General features: G+C 36.9%; 1 protein-coding gene across 1 annotated transcript in view; it reads right to left on the bottom strand.

Moving 5' to 3' along the window:
* The window catches only part of LOC107743430 (Down syndrome cell adhesion molecule homolog), a 42,324-nt gene extending 21,066 nt beyond the window's left edge, over positions 1-21,258 (bottom strand). The window contains exons 1-9 of the mRNA XM_016556659.1: positions 21,227-21,258; positions 14,200-14,346; positions 12,170-12,448; positions 11,800-12,075; positions 11,428-11,724; positions 9,234-9,509; positions 8,850-9,128; positions 8,637-8,756; positions 7,579-7,758 (exon numbers count right to left, since the gene is read on the bottom strand). Coding sequence (XP_016412145.1) covers positions 7,579-7,758; positions 8,637-8,756; positions 8,850-9,128; positions 9,234-9,509; positions 11,428-11,724; positions 11,800-12,075; positions 12,170-12,448; positions 14,200-14,263 — 1,771 coding nt within the window. The 5' untranslated portion in view covers positions 14,264-14,346; positions 21,227-21,258. The remainder of the gene's footprint in view (positions 1-7,578; positions 7,759-8,636; positions 8,757-8,849; positions 9,129-9,233; positions 9,510-11,427; positions 11,725-11,799; positions 12,076-12,169; positions 12,449-14,199; positions 14,347-21,226) is intronic.
* Between the last annotated feature and the right edge of the window lie 342 nt (positions 21,259-21,600).

Here is a 21,600-nt window from a genome sequence, read left to right as displayed (position 1 = left end):
ATTCTACATACCTAATCCTACCAAACACCTAAAATTAAAGGGGTCATATGATGTTGCTAAAAATAACATTATTTTGTGTATTTGGTGTAATGAAATGTGTTTATGCGGTTTAAGGTTCAAAAACACATTATTTTCCACATAATGTACATTATTGTTGCTCCTCTATGCCCCGCCTTTCTGAAACGTGTCGATCTTTACAAAGCTCATCGTTCTGAAAAGCGAGGTGTGCTGTGATTGGCCAGCTATCCAGTGCGTTGTGATTGGCTGAATACCTCAAGCGTGTGACGGAAATGTTACGCCCCTTAACTCACTGTCTGTGATGCCGTCTCCCGACACGGCGAGACAAAAAAAAACAATAAAACCCATTACAAACGAGGCATTTGTTGCAACCAGTGAGGACATAATTACTGATTATAATGACTTAAACTGTGTTTTTACACGTTGCGTATCGCGCCGTGTAAACATAAAACCATGTCTGCATTTGTGATCGGAGAAACGACAAACAACAAGCGCTACTCGCGTTTGAATCATCAGTGGCAAATTCTTTAAACATAAAAAATGTACTTACAGGCTGTGAGTCAGAAGCGCCAGACTATCCTTGCAAAGTTGGAACTGCCCCACATTATAGAACAGCCTTTGAGCACAGACCCATTGTATGCTAGGAAACAGTAAGTAACTGTTCAGGAAACAGTCCTCCATAAAATGCGTCACACAGCATCACACACGGCGGGCTTGAGTGAGGAACGGCAGGCGGACTTGAGAACGGCGCAGCCGGCGGATTCTACGTGATGCTGTGTGACGCTTTTTATGGAGGACTGTTTCCTGAACAGTTCTGCTTGCGGCAACCACATGTGACGACCCCAGGCAGGACTCCGCTTCGCTTATTTACTTGTTCTATTTTTTATTATCTGTGTTTTTTGTTCTGTCACTGTCATTCTGTTACACTGTGGAAGCTTCTGTCACGAAAACAAATTCCTCGTATGTGTAAACATACCTGGCAATAAAGCTCATTCTGATTCTGATTCTGATTCTGAAAAATGACTAAAACTAAATAAAAAATGTGTAAAAAATAAATAAATAAACAAGTGTTCAATCTAAAGAGAAATATTAAAATATAACAACATTATTAAAACTTACTAAAACTTGAACTAAAATTAAATTGAAAACTGAAAATATAAAATCTAATTATATATTTTACGATTTATTGTGATTTTGTGATAAAAAAACTTAAATAAAATATAAAACAAATATGATTTCTACCTTGATAGAAGCAACATCTGTTTGTTTATTAGATTGTTGAATGTTCATTAGAACCAGCCTGAAAAACATCATTTTTTTAGCATGACTTGAGTAAAAAAGTTACAGAAATGAAAATGAATTATTATCAGTGTGATTAATATAAACGTTTCATACGATATCACTTTCTCTAATGCTAGCCCTTTATGTCCACCCTGTTAGCAATCCTAGCGTTTTCATTTGTAAACACTGAGAGGAGTCTCTTAAAATGACTACATTTGATCAGAGGGTAAAAATGAAGCTGTACTGTCCCCCGCTAAAAGACGCAGGCAGCCTAAACTGGCATCCTATTTCTTATCCCGGCCGAGCGCTCGCTCCTTATGTGATTATCCAGAATAAAACACTAAAGAGGGAAGTAGTCTCTGTGTTGGAGGGGCAGCTGTATCTTCCCTCAGGCTGCGAGCTGTCTTGATCATGACTGCATAATTGCTGTGTTGATGTATTTCTTTAATATCCAGCTGAATTATAAGCAGCAGTTGGACTGAAAGGGAAGGTGCTAATTCCTCTCCTGAGATCCAGACAGAAGAACTGTGTGTTGCTGGGCAGGAACTTGCTCTCCGGCTGTAGGAGTGATTTACGTCTCTTCTGAATCCTCTCTGATTGATTCAGGCTCTTTTACTAGTTCATTTAGGGGTCGTAAATGGACCAAAATGAGCTTGCATGTGTCACGAATACACACATTTACTCACAGTCTCTCAGGGTAGCCGTTTTCATTCTTGAGTAAAACTGCATCATATTTAACGAAGCATATGCAAAACGCTTGAACCGGACGCGGTGAGACCAGGTTAACAGAATACAGAAGTCTGTTGCGCATAAACCCCTATACAGACACAATCCGGATACTTGTTTATCCTACAAGAAAGGCCATAGCACATTTATTTATAAAACAAATCCGGGCACTTTTAATGAGAGTAAAATAATTTGCAGTCTACAGTATGTTTGACTAAATGTATTTATGGAAGCTCAACAATATCACTTGTACTTGTGAAACACACTACTGATTGCACTAACATTTTGAAAGAAAATTGTAAGACAAAACAAAAACTAATAAAAAAATTGTATGTTAAAACTGCACCTATATTACATACTCACATAACTATTAATTTAAGGCATATACATTACATATACAAAAAATTTGAATATTGGGAAAAGTTTATATTTTTCATATAGTTCAAATAGTTGAATTTATAAAAATGACCCCGTTCAAAAGTTTACATGCGCTTGATTTTTAATACTGTGTTGTTACCTGGATGATCTACAGCTGTATTTTTTATTTTTATTTTTTTGATAGTTGTTCATGAGTCCCTTGTTTGTCCATAAAAATCCTTCAGGTCCCACAAATTCTTTGGTTTTCCAACATCTTTTGCGCAACCCTTTCCAATAATGATTGTATGATTTTGTGATCCATCTTTTCACACTGAGGACAACTGAGGGACTCATATGCAGCTATTACAAATGTTTCAAACGCTCACTGGTGCTCCAGAAGGAAACACAATGCATTAAGAGCCTGGAGGTGAAAGCAAAATTGACCAAAAAAAAAAAAATGTTGAATGATTACAATGAATTATTTTAAGTTATTGACAAATGAATTACAATATATAAAAATAAATTAATATATAAAATAAGTTAAAATAATAACTACTTAAAAAAACTGTTAAAATCATATTATAAGTATGCATACATATATATTTATATATATATATATATATATATATACACACATTTAATTTACTGACAAATAAATTATATAAATGTTATATAGACAAATGCAATCTATCTATCTATCTATCTATCTATCTATCTATCTATAAACAGAGGTGATTTTTCAGATGTGTGTCCTTGACAGGTCTAGCTGACTGAGAAGCAGTGGGAGTCTGCGGTCTCTGGTTTCTATCCAGCCCGCAGGGATTCCTGGCTGCTTTCCTCACCCCCCTCCCCTCCCATGAGAGCCTGCATCTCCCTTTCACCTGGACATGTTACCATGCCAACCAGCTAGGCCTGCATGCTCTCCCCCAGCTGTAAGAGGGTGCTGTCAATGGAGGACAAGAATAGAACAAACATCCAGAATTGATTTTCAGAGGAGAGCAGTTACAAGCCTGCATGTTTGTATCATGGATCCGAGCTGAATATCTTTTTCTGGGAGGATGATGACGCTGGTAATCTTGTCCTTTTTCGGGATTAAAAAAAATAGCGCGAGAGGAAAAGACGCAATGCGTTTGTTTAACTTCTTGATGTGTATAAGGCTGGAGGGGTTGTCAAACTAATCAGTCTAATTAGGTCATGAGGGGTCAGAACTGACAGTTTGCTTTGCACAGCTCTCTGACATTTGACCCCAAACTATCAGTCCACACATAAATCTGGGAATCGGAGACACGTTTGCCGCACGTTGGGTGCAGATACAGGGATATGATGTGTGTCCTTGACAGGTCTAGCTGACTGAGAAGCAGTGGGAGTCTGCGGTCTCTGGTTTCTATCCAGCCCGCAGGGATTCCTGGCTGCTTTCCTCACCCCCCTCCCCTCCCATGAGAGCCTGCATCTCCCTTTCACCTGGACATGTTACCATGCCAACCAGCTAGGCCTGCATGCTCTCCCCCAGCTGTAAGAGGGTGCTGTCAATGGAGGACAAGAATAGAACAAACATCCAGAATTGATTTTCAGAGGAGAGCAGTTACAAGCCTGCATGTTTGTATCATGGATCCGAGCTGAATATCTTTTTCTGGGAGGATGATGACGCTGGTAATCTTGTCCTTTTTCGGGATTAAAAAAAATAGCGCGAGAGGAAAAGACGCAATGCGTTTGTTTAACTTCTTGATGTGTATAAGGCTGGAGGGGTTGTCAAACTAATCAGTCTAATTAGGTCATGAGGGGTCAGAATTGACAGTTTGCTTTGCACAGCTCTCTGACATTTGACCCCAAACTATCAGTCCACACATAAATCTGGGAATCGGAGACACGTTTGCCGCACGTTGGGTGCAGATACAGGGATATGATCCAGTTTCCCTTGTACACAAAAAAAGTCTCTAAAGCAAAAAAAAAGAAAAAGAAAATAGGGCATCAATATTTTTATATTATTTCGAATTTTAAATATATAATACTGATCTTTGTTGATAATAATAAGAAATGTTTCTTGAGCACCAAATCTGCATATTAGAATCATATTTCTGAGCATATTTCTGAAGGATAACGTGCCTCTAATGCCAAAAACTTCAGCTATATTTATTATAATAAATATTTATTAATAATAAATATATGAATATATTTGAATAAACAAATGTATATATATAATAAATCTTATAAATTGAGACAGCATGTCGCAAGCTCACCAAAAATATTGTGTTTAACATTTGCTTAATTTCTTGGCTGCATAATGCTACAAATGAAGCCGGAATGACTGGATGTGGAGTCAGAGTTTTCCTCCAGTGTAATGTTTCTCCTGTCTTAGTCTCATAGCGACTCCTGGCTCCCCGCAGGCTTTCTGAGGGCACCTATCATCCCCTATCTCATCAGCGCTCAGGGCCGTGTGTGGGGGATGTAGGCCAAGACCTTCTGCCTCGCTGGGCTGACGGGCAGATTACATGCATGTGTACAGAAGCTCCTGGCCCAAGATGCACTGGGGTAAACAGTAAGCTGACTGGTTAAGTGGCTGTGTTCACCACAGCCTGATATCCTCCTTTACTGCATCATTGGGCTTTGCGAATGAGTCGCATCGTGATGCTGAAAATGGAAAAACGTGTGGCCAATCAGAGCGTAAGAGGGGAGGGATCATGGTAAAAACAGATGTGATGCACCATTATGTCTTATTATATAGAGAGTTTCCTGGGATCATCATAGTTTTATCAGCAGGATTTCTTGAAAATTGCACTGCACGATTAAGCATCAACGTGTCAGTTTTTGTACATACATTCTAAGTAGCATACTACTGTATCATATTACTTTCAATATTTCTACAGTATATATTATGCATACTGTGCATAATATGCATAATATGCTTACAACAGAATATTCAATCACATATTGTAATGCACTCAGCTCAGCCTTCCTATGGAAGCCCTTTTCCACCCTTTTTCTGCTGTTAAAAAATTAAAAGCTAATAAAAAGTCATTTATTTCTCATAATTGCATATACAATATATGAAATACTCTTTTTCAGATACCATAAAAATAGATAAAATTAAAATATAACAAAATAAAATGTATACACTGTATAAACTGCACAGTAAGCAATACACTATTTTCTTGTAAAACGTAGTCCAATAATCTAAGAAAAAACACTTTTATAGTGTATTCCAACAGAAAATGACATAACACAGTTAGGTAACATTCACATGCAAACCTTTCAAAATCAACACTTAAATATAAACTTCTCATTAAGAAGTTAATTTCTTACTTCCAAAAAATAAACTCAACCCTGATATTGTTTTTTTTCTTCTTCTAGTAATTAGGTTTGAGTACTGAGGAATGGATTTGAGGATTTTCTCTGTTTTGTTCCAGATGGGTAGAATTCTCTCCTTCTGTTTTGTGGCCATGGGGACACGACCTGAACTCTCAGCGCTGATCACGGCTGATCTTAATGAGGAGCTTGTTTGCGGTAAACTGGAGAGATCACAGTGGACTCTGAAACAAACCTCTCAGGGAGACTCGAGTTACAACAGCGAGCCACAACAACAGAGCCATGTCTCCGGGAGCAGAGCTCTCCGCACAAACACGACACAGTATTTCACCTGTCAGCCTGATCGATCTCTTGGAGAACAGAGCTCTGTGTGTGTGTTGTTACACGACATGAGAAAGAGAGCGGCAGAGAGAATAGAGACAGAGCGAGGGAGGGAGGGAGGGAAAGAGGATGAAGAAGAGGTTGTATTAGGCAGAGAGAGCGGCTCTGCAGGGAAGCTCCTGCTGCGTGCTGATAAGAGCAGGGTGTGAAAATAAGCCTCTCTAACATCACACTCTGATCAAATGAGAACGCAGCCGCCACCGCATGCATAGGCAGACAGGGAATAGACGGATAACCCGACATTAAAACAGTTCATTTAGCTGCTGTGTCGCACGCTGTAGAAAACACTTTTAAATCAAATGGATTTCAGCATTTATTTGAGTCACACAATAAGGTATAAAGAGTTTACTACATTTTAAATAAACATCCTTGATTAAGTCAACAGGAAATCAAAATCGACCCAGTTTACCTGGAATGCACGTTCCAGGTTTTAAATACTGTATAATAATACAGAAGTAAAGAAATTTCAGCTTTGCCCTCACAGGAATAAAATACATTTAAAAAAAAAAAATAATAAAGTAGTAAATAAAAAATTATAAAATATTTTTAAATTGCACTATTTTATAATATTTTTGTTTTTATAAATGCAGCACTGAAAAGAGACTTTTCAAAAAACAAAAACAAAAAATCTTTCCAACCTCAAACTATTGGACAACAGTCTAAATATAAATATAAAATTATTTGTTTTTATTTATTCCACCCCCCCTCAAAATATTCTCTGAATGCATCATATTATGGATGTAAAATGGGTTGTGGAGAAGTTTCATGCTGACTTTAAAATAAACAGTACTGTTCCCATTCTATCATCTACTTTGGATCGCTTGTAATTGAATACCTCTTGCACAAGCACTATGAAGAAGAATTTCATGAAATTATAGTCTGAGGTAATCTCTATTACTCTCTCTCTCTCTCTCCCCTATGTGTTTTCTGTATGTGTGTGGTAACAGAGTGTAACAGAGTGGGTGGAAACAGAAAAAGTGAGACATGCACACACACACACACACACATTAAGAGCACTGAAAGCACATGCTTTTCCACATGTCAGCTCCTACTGGAGTTCACAGTGTAATGAGGGGGAAAAAGGTTTTTGGCTACTCGTGGATAAACACCCACATGTGTCTGAGGCAGACAAAGAGACTTCACTGCAGAAACCCTCTCACCTTACACAATCCACTCTCGTTTAGTCTTACTATTGACAATAATGTTGCAAAAAATATTTCCAAGCCTGCACAAAACAAAAGCTGTCACCTAAACACACATTTGATTGGTTTTGCGAGTGGCCCAGTGGACCGAGAGTGGCAGTAACCAGAAGGTTGGCACGCTCTGTGAATTCTCTGTGAACTGTGTCCTTAAGTAACACAAAAAACGCAAAAACCATTTACCACTAACCATTTACCTCCTTAACAAACACCTAAATATTCATGTACGATTCAGGGGTTAGAATTTTAGTAGAACTGCAAAGTGAACCGTCAAACCAATCACCTAACATCTCAGTAAAATAGTATTTCTTACTTTTCACGTTGAGGTACATGGACTTGCTGACATCGGCTCCCACGTCATTGCTGACCTTGCACAGGTAATAACCTGCGTCCTCCTCAAGAACGTGCTTAATCAGCAGCGAGCCGTTCCCGAGCAGCTGGACCCTGAAGCCCGAGTTTAGCGCGATGGGTTGAAACTGGGGCACCCCAGCACCTGACACAGAGAAGACGACGTCCTCTAGTTAAAGTGCTAAAAAACTTCAGTGACATCATACTTTTCGTTTCTTTTCACCACTGGCAAATTGTTTTAAAATATAAAAGATATGTTAAGTTTGTTCTTACAAAAATAAAAAGCTACAGTATCATTAGACTTCCAGTGAAAATATCTAAAAATCCATGAAAACCAAAACTGCAGAGAATGTATCTAGAATGCTTTTTTTCTATACATCTTTATTACTATAGAAGTTGTTTTTTTCCCCCTCACTGGCAAATTGCTTAAACAAATGGGTGAAGTTTATGATTAAAACAGATAAAGCTATCATTTAGTAAAAATAAAAAATAAAAATAATAATTTATGTCAGAGAACAAATTTTGAATTATTATTATTGCTACTATTACAAATGAATAGATTTTTTCCCCCACTGGCAAATTATTTTAGAATAAAATTAAAAATGTGAAGTTATGTTTAAGTTTGTTCTTAAAAATGATAAGGCTATCACATTTTGTCTTGATTCTTACTAAAAATATATAAATATTCATTAAAAACTAAATTTCAGAGAATAAATTTAGAATTGTTTTTACTATATTATTAGTAGTAGTAGTAGTTCTAGTATTAGTAATATTTTATTTTTTCGCCACTGGCAAATTGTAAAAAATAAAAAATAAAAATTTAATTAAAAAATATTTGAAAACTCAATTCAAGGTATATTATCTGAAAGCTAAGTGTATTACATTTATTTAATTATGCATTGTTATCTTACACAATTGTGTTTCTCAAGTAAATGTATCTTGTTTTAGGAATGTTATTTAAAAGACAATACACCAATTAAGACTTTTGCATGCAACTTTATAGTTGTCAGTGAAGCCATGTACCTTTGGAGTACTTCCACTCAATAGTTGGCCGCGGCTCTCCATCTGCAGAGCAGTTCAAGATGACAGATTTACCGTAGATTCCATCCTGGTCTTGAGGCTGCACTTTGAACCTTGGTGGAACTACAAAAAATCCACAGGTTCACATTCAAGTTCTGTCTTTGTGAACGTTTCTTCGTTGTACTCCCAAAAAGGATGCTAAACATGTAGTCTTACCTCTAACAATGAGCTGACTCTGGTATTTGACGACGGCAGCATCGTTTTGGGCAATGCAGGTGTAGGTGCCGTTGTGCATTCGCTGGAGGTTGGAGATCCGCAAGGAGCTGGTGAAGTCGATGTTGTCGATGGTCACCCCCAGGCTGGCGTTAATGGGCTTTCCATCCTTCTCCCAGGTGATAGAGATGGGAAGGTCACCTGAGCGCACAACGCAGGGCACGAAGACGCGATGGCCGATGGAATAACGTGGAAATTCGAACGGCTGGATGAAGGGAGGCACTGACGACAACCAGAGAACATTGTTAAATACTGCTATACCAAATGAACAAGCTATTCTAATGACATCGTTTAACTCATTTTACTTCAGATGTCAAGTATGGCTACCTTTCACAGTGACGTGGACGCTCTGGTTCTTGAAGAGCTGGGGCTGAACCAGCACATGGCAGCTGTACTCTCCTTCGTCCAGTTCTTTCTGCACGTTCAGCAGCTTCAGCGTGCCGTTGTTCTCAAACGCCCGTTGACGATCATTAAAAGGGAGAAGGTTGGAGTTCTTGTACCATTTGATGGAGTAATATGGGTAGCCAATCACATGACAGTGAATGTACATGTCCCGCCCAGCTATAGCTGTGAGGTTTTTCATTGGTCGTATGTCAGCAGGACCTTTAGGGTACAAAAAAAAAAGAAACACTTCTCTTTAAAACAATATTGACTTTTACATTGTGATGAAAGTCCAATTTGCAGTAAATGTAGCAAAAAATTAATAAAGAAAATGTGGATTTATGGTTTATGGATGAGGGCCTTTCTAAGATCAAAGAAACAGACAAGACAAAGTAAAAGATTAGGATGGTAATTTTGATACTGCTTAACTTGTTTCTCACACATTTCATCTCTTTATACACCCTTGTGTTATAATGAATGTGCAATTTAAATCTTATATTTTTGAAAATAAATTGTACTTGCAGATAATATGAAATTAATGAAATAAAAGGCCACTTAAGTGTCTTAAATTTCTTAAAACACATGAGTACATTATTAAAAACTACACTTTGTAAAAATGTCAAATTAAACATTTTACTTTAAAGTGCATTTTAAATAATTCTTTTAATAATCTTTTGTCATGTTTTAAAGTATACAATTTTTTGTATACTTTAAGTGTTGACTAACATAACCACATTATTGTAAACGTACTTGATTATATTTTATATTAAATTTAATGTTATAATGTAAATGTACTAAATTACATATAAAGATATATTTAAGTTAAGCTCAGCTAATATAAATTGAAACTATAATTTTCATTTAATTGTAAATAACATGCAATTAAGTGTCCAAAAACATTACATTCAGAGTATATTCTTTTAAAATATAATATTTCCATAAGTACTCTTACGCTAAAGTCTACTTCTTCAGAGGATATTGTTAAAATATGCTAAATTCTGTGTGTGGTTTGCAAACTGTGATGCAATATCACAATTCAAAGCTAGAAAAGTAAAATGTGAGTTGTGTTTGTCTGTGCAAAAGTTGTCATTGTGATGCTAGAGTGCTGTGGGTGGTTGACAGGGTGTTGCAGAATTACTAAATCATAAATACAACATTATTTGATCTAACAAAATGGAAAGAAAAAGAGTGTAAAATATAGATTAATGATGAAGAAGGACACACACAAAAGTAAAACGAGCACAAGCACACTCTACATACACTTTCACACAAGAAACAGTTGGGGTTAAATGAAAAGCCATTAAAATTAGTTTTAAGAACTACAGCCCTAAAATCTTAAAAATAAAGGTTCCAAAAGAGAGTTTTTGTAGCGATGCCATAGAAAAAACATTTTTGGGTTCCTCAAAGAACTTTTAAACGAATGTGCTTTAAAAAAGTTCTTATGGGTACGTTTTCATGACAACGATGCACTAAAAACGGAAAACTTTTTCTTTTGCATTTTTGAAAAGTTTTACATACAGACATCAATGTTCAACTGAATTGAATTGAAGTTTATTTTTACGCTACAAATCGTTGCAAAGCAACTTTACAGAAAATTAAGTTTCTACAATATTTAGTAGAAATATTGGACTGTTTTGACAACAGGGACTGGTAATAGTATAATTTTCAAAAGCTTGCCCTTTGAAACCTGTTTTCAAAAGTTTTTGTTTTCAGGCCCCCAAAATGCAACTGTTGTGTAAATAAACAGCCAAAGCACATAAAAGTTTTACATTTTCAACTGTGTTGTGTAAACGACCCCCTTAGAATAAAAAATATTTTAATAATCTGAAAAACCTTTTTCCACTATAAAGAACCTTCTATAAAGAGTTCCACTGATGTTAAAGTTTTTTCATGGAACCATTGATGTTAATAAACAACCTTTATTTTTAAGAGTGTGGTTGGAAACCCACAGAAGAAAACAAATACACACCGAGCCATATGAAAGAGTGAACGTGACCAAAAAAAGCAAGAAAAGAACAGAAAGCTCAACAGAAATAAAAATAACAGCAGATGTTAGTCAGGCCCTCGTCTCACGTATGAACTTGAGATGAGCAGAATGAAATATATGTGTGTGTTTTTGAGGAGCCGATCTGACAAGCACCTCTTACGTTTATTCGAGCCTGGTAGGAGACCGTCCCCGCCGAGTTGTTGCAGGTGCAGCGATAGACCCCGCTGTCCCGGACCTGGGAGTGGGAGACGTTCAGGTAGCTGACCACGTTCCCCTCCGCTGTTATGCTGTGACCGATGCGGCGCCGACTGTCCTTCATGACAACGTCATCGTCCAGCTTCCAGGTGACGGCAGGCTGTGGAGTTCCCTTGACGTGACACGTCAGAGAGACAAACTCATTCGGACCGACAACTTTCTCGCTGAAGGCGGACAAGATCTTAGGGGTTCCATCTGTGGACAGAGATGTTTTTGTTAAGTTTAAGAAATCAAAAGGTACCAAAGTTAAAAGGCCGGGATGGTGCTGACCTTCTAAAATGACTTGCACAAAATCCTGAGCTGACATTTTGGCCTTCCTGGCGAAGCACTGGTACACTCCTCCATCGCTCTTCGCCATCCCGTCCATCACAAGGTTCTCCTTATTGATCCCGTTCATCCGCACGTTGGCGCCAGCGCTGATCTTGTCGCCGTTGCGGTACCACGAGAGCTCGTACTCATCCGAGCCAGTAACGCTGCAGGTTAGCGACACTTGGCTACCCACGCTGCCTTTCACCTTTCGAGGACTGACCACCACTTTAAGAGGTTCTGGTACAACACAGTGACATTATTTATGTTAACTTTATCAATAAGATATTTAAAAATCAATAAAAAAATAAGGCAGGAAAAACCTGATATATACCTTTTACCGTGAGACGACCTATGACCTCTGCGTTTCCATAGCTGTTCCACACTTCACACACATAGCTGCCGGTGTCACTGGGCTGGGCTCTCTCGATCAGCAGGCCCGTTACGCTCTGACGGAAACGGGAGTCTGATTCTAGCGGTCTGTTGTTTTTCAGCCAGCGGTATTTTGGTGCCGGGTGTCCGGAGGCCTTGCACGGGAGCTCCACTCTGTGGGATGCCATGACCTCCCGCTTCTCGAACCCATCGAGGATCGCAGGCGCCGAGTTTGTAGGATCTATTAACAAAAATTTTTTTAAAAATTTAATTTAATCTATCCTTCCATTCATCCATCCATTCATCAGTTCATCTATTTATCTATTTATCCATCAATCAATCCATCTATCTATTCATCTGTCCATCCATTAGTTCATCTATTTATCTATTTATCCATCCATCCATCTATCTATTCATCTGTCCATCCATCCATCCATCCATTCGTCCATCCGTCCGTCCATCCATCCATCCATCCATCCATCCATCTATCTATCTATCTATCTATCTATCTGTCCATATATCTATCCATCCATCCATTCATCCATCGATCATCCATCATCCATTCATTCATCCGTCTATCTATCTATCTATCTATCTATCTATCCATCCATCCATCCATCCATCCATCCGTTAATCTATTTATCCATCCATCCATCCATCCATCCATCTGTCCAACCATCCATTTGTCCATCCTTCCGTCCATCTATCTATCTATCTAGCTTATCTATCTATCTATCTATCTATCTATCTATCAGTACATCTATTTATTAATCCATCCATCCAACCATCCATCCATCCATCAGTTCATCTATTTATCCATCCATCCATCCATCCATCCATCCAACCATCCATCCATCCATCCATCAGTTCATCTATTTATCCATCCATCCATCCATCCATCCAACCATCTATCTATCCATCCATCCAACCATCCGTCCATCCTTCTATCTATCTATCTATCTATCTATCTGTCTGTCCAACCATCCATTCGTCCATCCTTCTATCTATCTATCTATCTATCTATCTATCTGTCTGTCCAACCATCCATTCGTCCATCCTTCCGTCCATCTATCCATCCATCCATCCATCCATCCATCCATCTATCTATCTATCTATCTATCTATCTATCTATCTATCCGTCTGCCTGTCTGAATGGAGAATTGTCAGGCTTACATTACCACTACATCAGTTAAAATCTCACAAAATATCTGTCAAAATCTGGTGAAAATTGTAAATCACAAACTTAGCATCTCTATAGCTCACTCAACTAGAAGAGCATGACTGTAAGTTTGATCTTTCCCAAGATGGTCTGTAAGTCACTTTGGATTAAAGTTTTTAGAAATGTTTACTAATTTTAAACATTATAAGTTATATTACATATATCTAATTTTTGTCTATCTATCTATCTATCTATCTATCTGTCTGTCCAACCATCCGTCCATCCTTCTATCTATCTATCTATCTATCTATCTATCTATCTATCTATCTATCTATCTGTCTGTCCAACCATCCATTCGTCCATCCTTCCGTCCATCTATCCATCCATCCATCCATCCATCCATCCATCTATCTATCTATCTATCTATCTATCTATCCGTCTGCCTGTCTGAATGGAGAATTGTCAGGCTTACATTCCCACTACATCAGTTAAAATCTCACAAAATATCTGTCAAAATCTGGTGAAAATTGTAAATCACAAACTTAGCATCTTTAGCTATAGCTCAACTAGAAGAGCATGACTGTAAGTTTGATCTTTCCCAAGATGGTCTGTAAGTCACTTTGGATTAAAGTTTTTAGAAATGTTTACTAATTTTAAACATTATAAGTTATATTACATATATCTAATTTTTGTAAAGTCTCCTTATAATTTCTGTTTGCGGTAGCTTCTCTGGTAGCTAGTCTAGCTCTGGCTTTAACACTGAAACTTTAGAGCAAAAGGAATTATGAATTTCTCAGCTGACTGACTAATAATATATCATTAAACACTTTTACCTGGCACAAATAGCCGTGCGCTGTTGCTCTGTCTGGTCTCAGATGTGTAGCGATGTCTTGTCATGCAGCGGTAGTTGAATAATTCGTCCTCCTTCTGCACATCCAAGATGTACAGGGCCCCCGTGGACGTTATGAGAAATCGAGCACCTAAAAACACAAAACAAGATTTTATTAGGGTGAGGTAAACATCTTTGCAAACTTTAATTAACTGGTGAGCGTTAAACACAGTTAATCAGTAGCATCCGCATGTCATAATGAGACATTATCATGGTTAACAGAATCTTGTTTTTCCCATCAGCCTCAGTAGGAACTTGCTGATTTAGCGCAGCTATTCCTGCCGGTCACGTGCAGTTTTGATTGGCTCATGTACCAGTAAGTACTGATTTCATGCTAATGGTTTGATAACACAGAATATGCAGGTCGTAAAACTTTATGAGGAATAACGTCTGCCAGGGCCGCCACACGCTCTGTCATGCCTCTCAGAGGAGACGTCTGACATTGGTAAATATTGCTATACCAAATGAAGAAGCTAGTCTAATGACATCATTTAACTAAGTCAAGTATCGCTACCTTTCACAGTGATGTGGACGCTCTGGTTCTTGAAGAGCTGGGGCTGAACCAGCACATGGCAGCTGTACTCTCCTTCGTCCAGTTCTTTCTGCACGTTCAGCAGCTTCAGCGTGCCGTTGTTCTCAAACGCCCGTTGACGATCATTAAAAGGGAGAAGGTTGGAGTTCTTGTACCATTTGATGGAGTAATATGGGTAGCCAATCACATGACAGTGAATGTACATGTCCCGCCCAGCTATAGCTGTGAGGTTTTTCATTGCTATTCCTGCTGGTCACGTGCAGTTTTGATTGGCCCGCCGCTCGTGTACCAGTAAGTACTGATTTCATGCTAATGGTTTGATAACACAGAATATGCAGGTCGTAAAACTTTATGAGGAATAACGTCTGCCAGGGCCGCCACACGCTCTGTCATGCCTCTCAGAGGAGACGTCTGTGTCAGATTTGACTGAGAATGCCATTTGCTCTCCTTTCGATTATGAGGAATAACGTCTGCCAGGGCCGCCACACGCTCTGTCATGCCTCTCAGAGGAGACGTCTGTGTCAGATTTGATTGAGAATGCCATTTGCTCTCCTTTCGACGCAATGACTAAAACGGAGGGGTGGAATTTGTCTCACTTCCTGTAACAAGAACATATAGCACAGGCCTCAAATAAGAAGTTAATACCACTACGTCATTTAAGTACTCAGTTTTCAAGAATTCCCACACTTCTAAAGAGAAATGGTTTATTAGAGTGTAGAGAGTGAATTTACATGCCAAATATTTTTTTTTAGTAAGGGAATGAAACTTTACAAAACGTTTTAAGACCCTCAAAATAGGCAACATTATTTTTTTTCCAGATTTTTTTGCAACCATATTTTAAGCGATATAACCATTTAAATTTTTTTTTAACAAAATGTTTCGTGTTCGAGTTTGAGTTTGTATGTTGTACCATTAGGTATCAAAAAATACTTTTTGTAAAATGATCTTCGAAGTTATATTATATTATAATAAATTTATTTTTTTCCCCCATATCACACACACTTTTGGGACTGAATTTTGTTGATTAACATGCATATCTGAGCCTATTGAAGAACCATTGCAGCATGAAAAATTGATATCTTTTTTTTAAGTTTATGCAAGTAAAATTTATTTATTTAGTTTTTAATATAAAACTTATATTAATGTTGTTTTGTTAGAAATAAATATGTAAGCTTCATAAATTTGGATTGTTTTTGTTTTTTTAATTAATTCCATTCATTCCAATGGGGTTAATACTGGTATTTCTCACATTATAGGTTCTTATAAATTTCATACAATTACATTATATACTCTAATGAAATTTCTTAAAAATAAATGTCATATATTTTAATATACTTCCTCATTCACTGTACAGAAAAGCAAGACCAGGAACACGCTGTACTGTAGAAATACTGGCTTGGAACAACATGAAAGTGCGTAAATTATCATTTTCATTTTTGGGTGAACTGTTTTTGTACACAAGCCTTAAAGACCGGCTACAAGGATGATGCTTCCCTCTAAATTACAAATATTCAAATGCCCCTGTGAGCTGCTCCTGATGCTCTTGTCCTCCTGTGGGCTTTGTCTGGGCTATTTTCCAACTGAAGCTCCACATAGCCTCTCTATGTGTGTGTTTATGTGTATGTGAGTCTGTTACTTGTCTCTGCGTTAAATCAAGTACCATAAATAAACAATGAATTTATTGCAATGAATAAAAGAAGCTACAGTGAGCCAAAAGGCGAGATGCAGCTATTGTGAGTTCTGACCCAGTTACAGATGACACACCGCAGATCTGAGGTCCTGCAGGCATTGCCAGTCGTGGACTTAATGTGGAGTGTGACGAGCTACAATTTACACAGCGAGTGGGTGGAGAGAGAGAGAGAGAGAGAGAGAGAGAGAGAGAATGTGTTCATTTTGTCTAAGCAAAGATTAATGAGCTGTCTGATTTTTAAACCACTAGCATGAGGAAATAAGGATCTAAATTTAAAATTAGTTTATTCAATTAGAGTCAAATTTACTTTACTAGAGTACTTTTAATTACATTATATACTCTAATGAAATTTCTTAAAAATAAATGTCATATATTTTAATATACTTCCTCATTCACTGTACAGAAAAGCAAGACCAGGAACACGCTGTACTGTAGAAATACTGGCTTGGAACAACATGAAAGTGCGTAAATTATCATTTTCATTTTTGGGTGAACTGTTTTTGTACACAAGCCTTAAAGACCGGCTACAAGGATGATGCTTCCCTCTAAATTACAAATATTCAAATGCCCCTGTGAGCTGCTCCTGATGCTCTTGTCCTCCTGTGGGCTTTGTCTGGGCTATTTTCCAACTGAAGCTCCACATAGCCTCTCTATGTGTGTGTTTATGTGTATGTGAGTCTGTTACTTGTCTCTGCGTTAAATCAAGTACCATAAATAAACAATGAATTTATTGCAATGAATAAAAGAAGCTACAGTGAGCCAAAAGGCGAGATGCAGCTATTGTGAGTTCTGACCCAGTTACAGATGACACACCGCAGATCTGAGAGCCTGCAGGCATTGCCAGTCGTGGACTGAATGTGGAGTGTGACGAGCTACAATTTACACAGCGAGTGGGTGGAGAGAGAGAGAGAGAGAGAGAGAGAGAGAGAGAGAATGTGTTCATTTTGTCTAAGCAAAGATTAATGAGCTGTCTGATTTTTAAACCACTAGCATGAGGAAATAAGGATCTAAATTTAAAATTAGTTTATTCAATTAGAGTCAAATTTACTTTACTAGAGTACTTTTTTCTATTTTGTTTGACTATATGTGTGTGTGTGTGTGTGTGTGTGTGTATGTATGTATATATAATAGTATTACAAGAAATCTATAAAAGAAATATCCTACTTAATTAAAATCATACTAACAAAAAACATCTGTTTACATAATCTTTAAATTGAATTGTATAATAATTAAAAAATTATAATATATTTTATAATTATAAAAATTATATAAACATTAAAATTATTCATATTGTACACACACACACTCTCTCTCTCTCTCTTTTTAAAAAGAAATTTACAAATTAAAATAAGGTAATTTAAACATAAATGTAAATAAATAAACATCTATTTACATAAATAATCTTTAACTTTAATAATCTGAATGTGTGCAATTTTTACAATTTATATTATATCATTACATATTATATTTTATAATTATCTATATATTAAAATTATATACATGTATATATATACACGCTTTTTAAAATAAATGTAAAAATACAGTATTTAAATAAAATAGTATTTTGAAAATAAATAAAAATAAATAAAAATAAAATAAAATCTGAAATATGTGGTTATTTGCTAATTATTATAAACACATTCAACACACATACATTCAATTATTTTTTAAACATTATATATTATAAATAAATATAATTCATACTTTATAAAATTCAGAAATTATAATTAAAAATTAGTATGCATTATACAAAATTATAAATTATAATTATGATTATATGTATAATATTATTTTGAGACTAAGAAACTGCATGTAAATAATAAGAAACCCCATCACATCACAATCTTCTGCAATCGTTGTCTAATTTTTTCCCATCCCTTCAGTCCGAATCCAGCAAGACACATCACATTGCAGAGATATGCGAAGTACCCAAAAAATAATATTTTGAAAATAAATAAAAATAAATAAAAATAAAATAAAATCTGAAATATGTGTAGTTATTTGCTAATTATTATAAACACATTCAACACACATACATTCAATTATTTTTTAAACATTATATATTATAAAAAAATATAATTCATACTTTATAAAATTCAGAAATTATAATTAAAAATTAGTATGCATTATACAAAATTATAAATTATAATTATGATTATATGTATAATATTATTTTGAGACTAAGAAACTGCATGTAAATAATAAGAAACCCCATCACATCACAATCTTCTGCAATCGTTGTCTAATTTTTTCCCATCCCTTCAGTCCGAATCCAAGACACATCACATTGCAGAGATATGCGAAGTACTTGTTTATCCGTTCCTTTGCATGCGAGCAGTGCTGGTAGAAGACAGCTTGTCTTCAGTGACAAAAGGAAAATAACTGTGTGTATGTGTGCCGACTACAGCAGACACACACACACACAAACACATGTGTCTCTGTCAGAGCCCGGCTCTGCAGCTATCTCCCATTTACTCAAACATACACTTCAGCAGGAGCAAATTACATTTCTACTAACAGTCACACTTAATGTGCTGCTGTATTTGTCTTGAGAATGAGGAGAAGACGTTTCAGGTTATTTAGAATGAGATTATTAACTCAGTAGCACTGCTATCCTGTGCCGTTTTGTATTTGAGATGGTGCAACGAAAGCATCACATCACAATCTTCTGCAATCGTTGTCTAATTTTTTCCCATCCCTTCAGTCCGAATCCAAGACACATCACATTGCAGAGATATGCGAAGTACTTGTTTATCCGTTCCTTTGCATGCGAGCAGTGCTGGTAGAAGACAGCTTGTCTTCAGTGACAAAAGGAAAATAACTGTGTGTATGTGTGCCGACTACAGCAGACACACACACACACAAACACATGTGTCTCTGTCAGAGCCCGGCTCTGCAGCTATCTCCCATTTACTCAAACATACACTTCAGCAGGAGCAAATTACATTTCTACATTGATTTGTGTGTGTGTGTGTGTGTGTGTTCACTGCACAATAGCGTGAGATCAATAGTAACAATCCATATCGCCTCTGACAGTGGCCTGTCTGCATTGTGAACTGAAGAGCCTTCAGTGAGTATTTGATAACGCTGAGAAGTCTGATTCAATGTAGTCAATAAAACTGTTATCCTAGTGATTGCTGCATATCAGTGCAACATTATTATTCAGGACAAATTAATAAAGAAATGTTCTGACAATTTGTAAATATTTTTTAAGAAAATGTGAGTGGTGCTTTGCCATGCAAAACTCACAACTGTGACATACGGTTTGTCTGTTTAATATATATATATATATATATATATATATATATACATACATACATACAGTATATACAGTATACACGCATACGCACACACACACACACACACACACATACACACACACACACACACATATTTACCTGATTTTTTTTTACACCATGCCACAATGCTCTTGTGGTTGTTTACTGTATTAAAAATTACTAAAAAAATTTTTTTATTATCATAACAGTGCACGAATATTGCTCACAAGGAATTATAAAGCATTATGAATGCATTAAACCGTATTATACAGTATTGTCAATTTTTTTTTTTTATATAAACATTTCTACATAACATGATTAACTTCCCAGCAGTTTGAGGTTTGATTTTTGCATCCCATCCCAGTGATTATTAGCAGCTAATAGGAAATTCATCCAGCTGAGTCAGAGAACACACATCTGCCGGAGAGCGAATCTGGATTAAACATTCAAACAAGCTTGACCCTTAAAGGGATCATGAGCTGCATTTTTTAAAATTATTTTATAATGCTCTCTGAGGTTCACTTATAATGTTAGTGTGATTTTACATAAAAAAACATCATAATTTAGAAGTAATAGGCTACTTTATATCCTGTTTTTGAGCCTCTCTGCAGAACGGTTGTTTTTATAGGTGGGGCACATTCAAGACTCGCAAGTAAAAGCCCACTGCTATGATTGGCTAACAGTTTTGCTTATTAAAATGACAGATGGACACTGCTGTGACGTACTCTGAAAACAACATGGGTCATTTGGGCTAAAAACATATAAATAATCAGTATATATCAAACGGTCTGGAACAGACATTGCAATAGTGGTTGCAATTCACTTTTTCATGGTGTTTGCATATAAATGTGTTTTAGCAGTGTGTGGACACAACCACCCTACAATGATAAAAATCCATCCACTCCTTTTTTTAAACCCCAAAAAATCTAAACAGTCTTATCAAGCCGTTTTGATTTTCTGAGCAGTATGATGTCATAATGCTCAGGCCCGCCCACGACCGCTGATGGACTGTCCTGTATTAGCATATCTCCACCCTCAGTTTACTCACACTTATGTGTTGCGACATTACTGTTGGATCCACTTTAGTCAGCCTCAGCACCGCCATCATCGTTTACTTTCAGTCTCTCTGTAAAGACTGGATCATACTGTCTTGTTTAAAAATGAATCCGTAGCAAAGTAAAGCAAACAAACAAAGAGTGTTTCACTGATGCGATCTGGAGCTCTTTGCTAATTTTACCCGTGTTTACACCAGACGCGAGTGGTGCAACGCGACCATAGACAACAGAACGGCACGGATTGACACGACAAATCTCAGACAGTAAACCGATGTCCCGCTCTATTTCTGACATACAAGCATTCGCGCCGCTTCTGACCTGAAAAAGAAATTGATTCGCGACATGATGCATGACGTCCGATCTAGACATGTTAGGATCACAAGAAGGCAATTCAAAGACTATTTTTCACAACTTACACTACACAGTGTCTTGTAATCTTGTAATGTCATCTGTATGGTTCTGTTGATGGAGTAATCCTGTGTTTGCTTCTCTCTAGTATTTCCTCTAAGCGCGTATCAGTGGGCGGGGCTTAACTGGCAGTGATGTACAAGCAGGCGTTGATCTTCTCCTGCGGAGGCGGTGCTTAGCCACACTATTACGTCATAAAGTGGCACATTCCAAAACGAGTCGTTTTCTGTGCTTGGTTTCAATAAAAGTTGTTTTTAAACTAACAAGAAAGTTTTGAGTTTTGAAACATACCGGATGTTTTTATAGTACATTGACTTATGTCATGTCAAACGATCAAGGGAAATATGATTTCTCAGTTCATGACCCCTTTAAAATCATTAAC

This window comes from Sinocyclocheilus rhinocerous, unplaced genomic scaffold (assembly GCF_001515625.1).
Source record: "Sinocyclocheilus rhinocerous isolate Xijiao unplaced genomic scaffold, SAMN03320098_v1.1 scaffold106, whole genome shotgun sequence".
Taxonomy (NCBI): domain Eukaryota; kingdom Metazoa; phylum Chordata; class Actinopteri; order Cypriniformes; family Cyprinidae; genus Sinocyclocheilus; species Sinocyclocheilus rhinocerous.
Note: the sequence above shows the minus strand (reverse complement) of the source record. Positions and strands in the feature narration are given on the sequence as shown.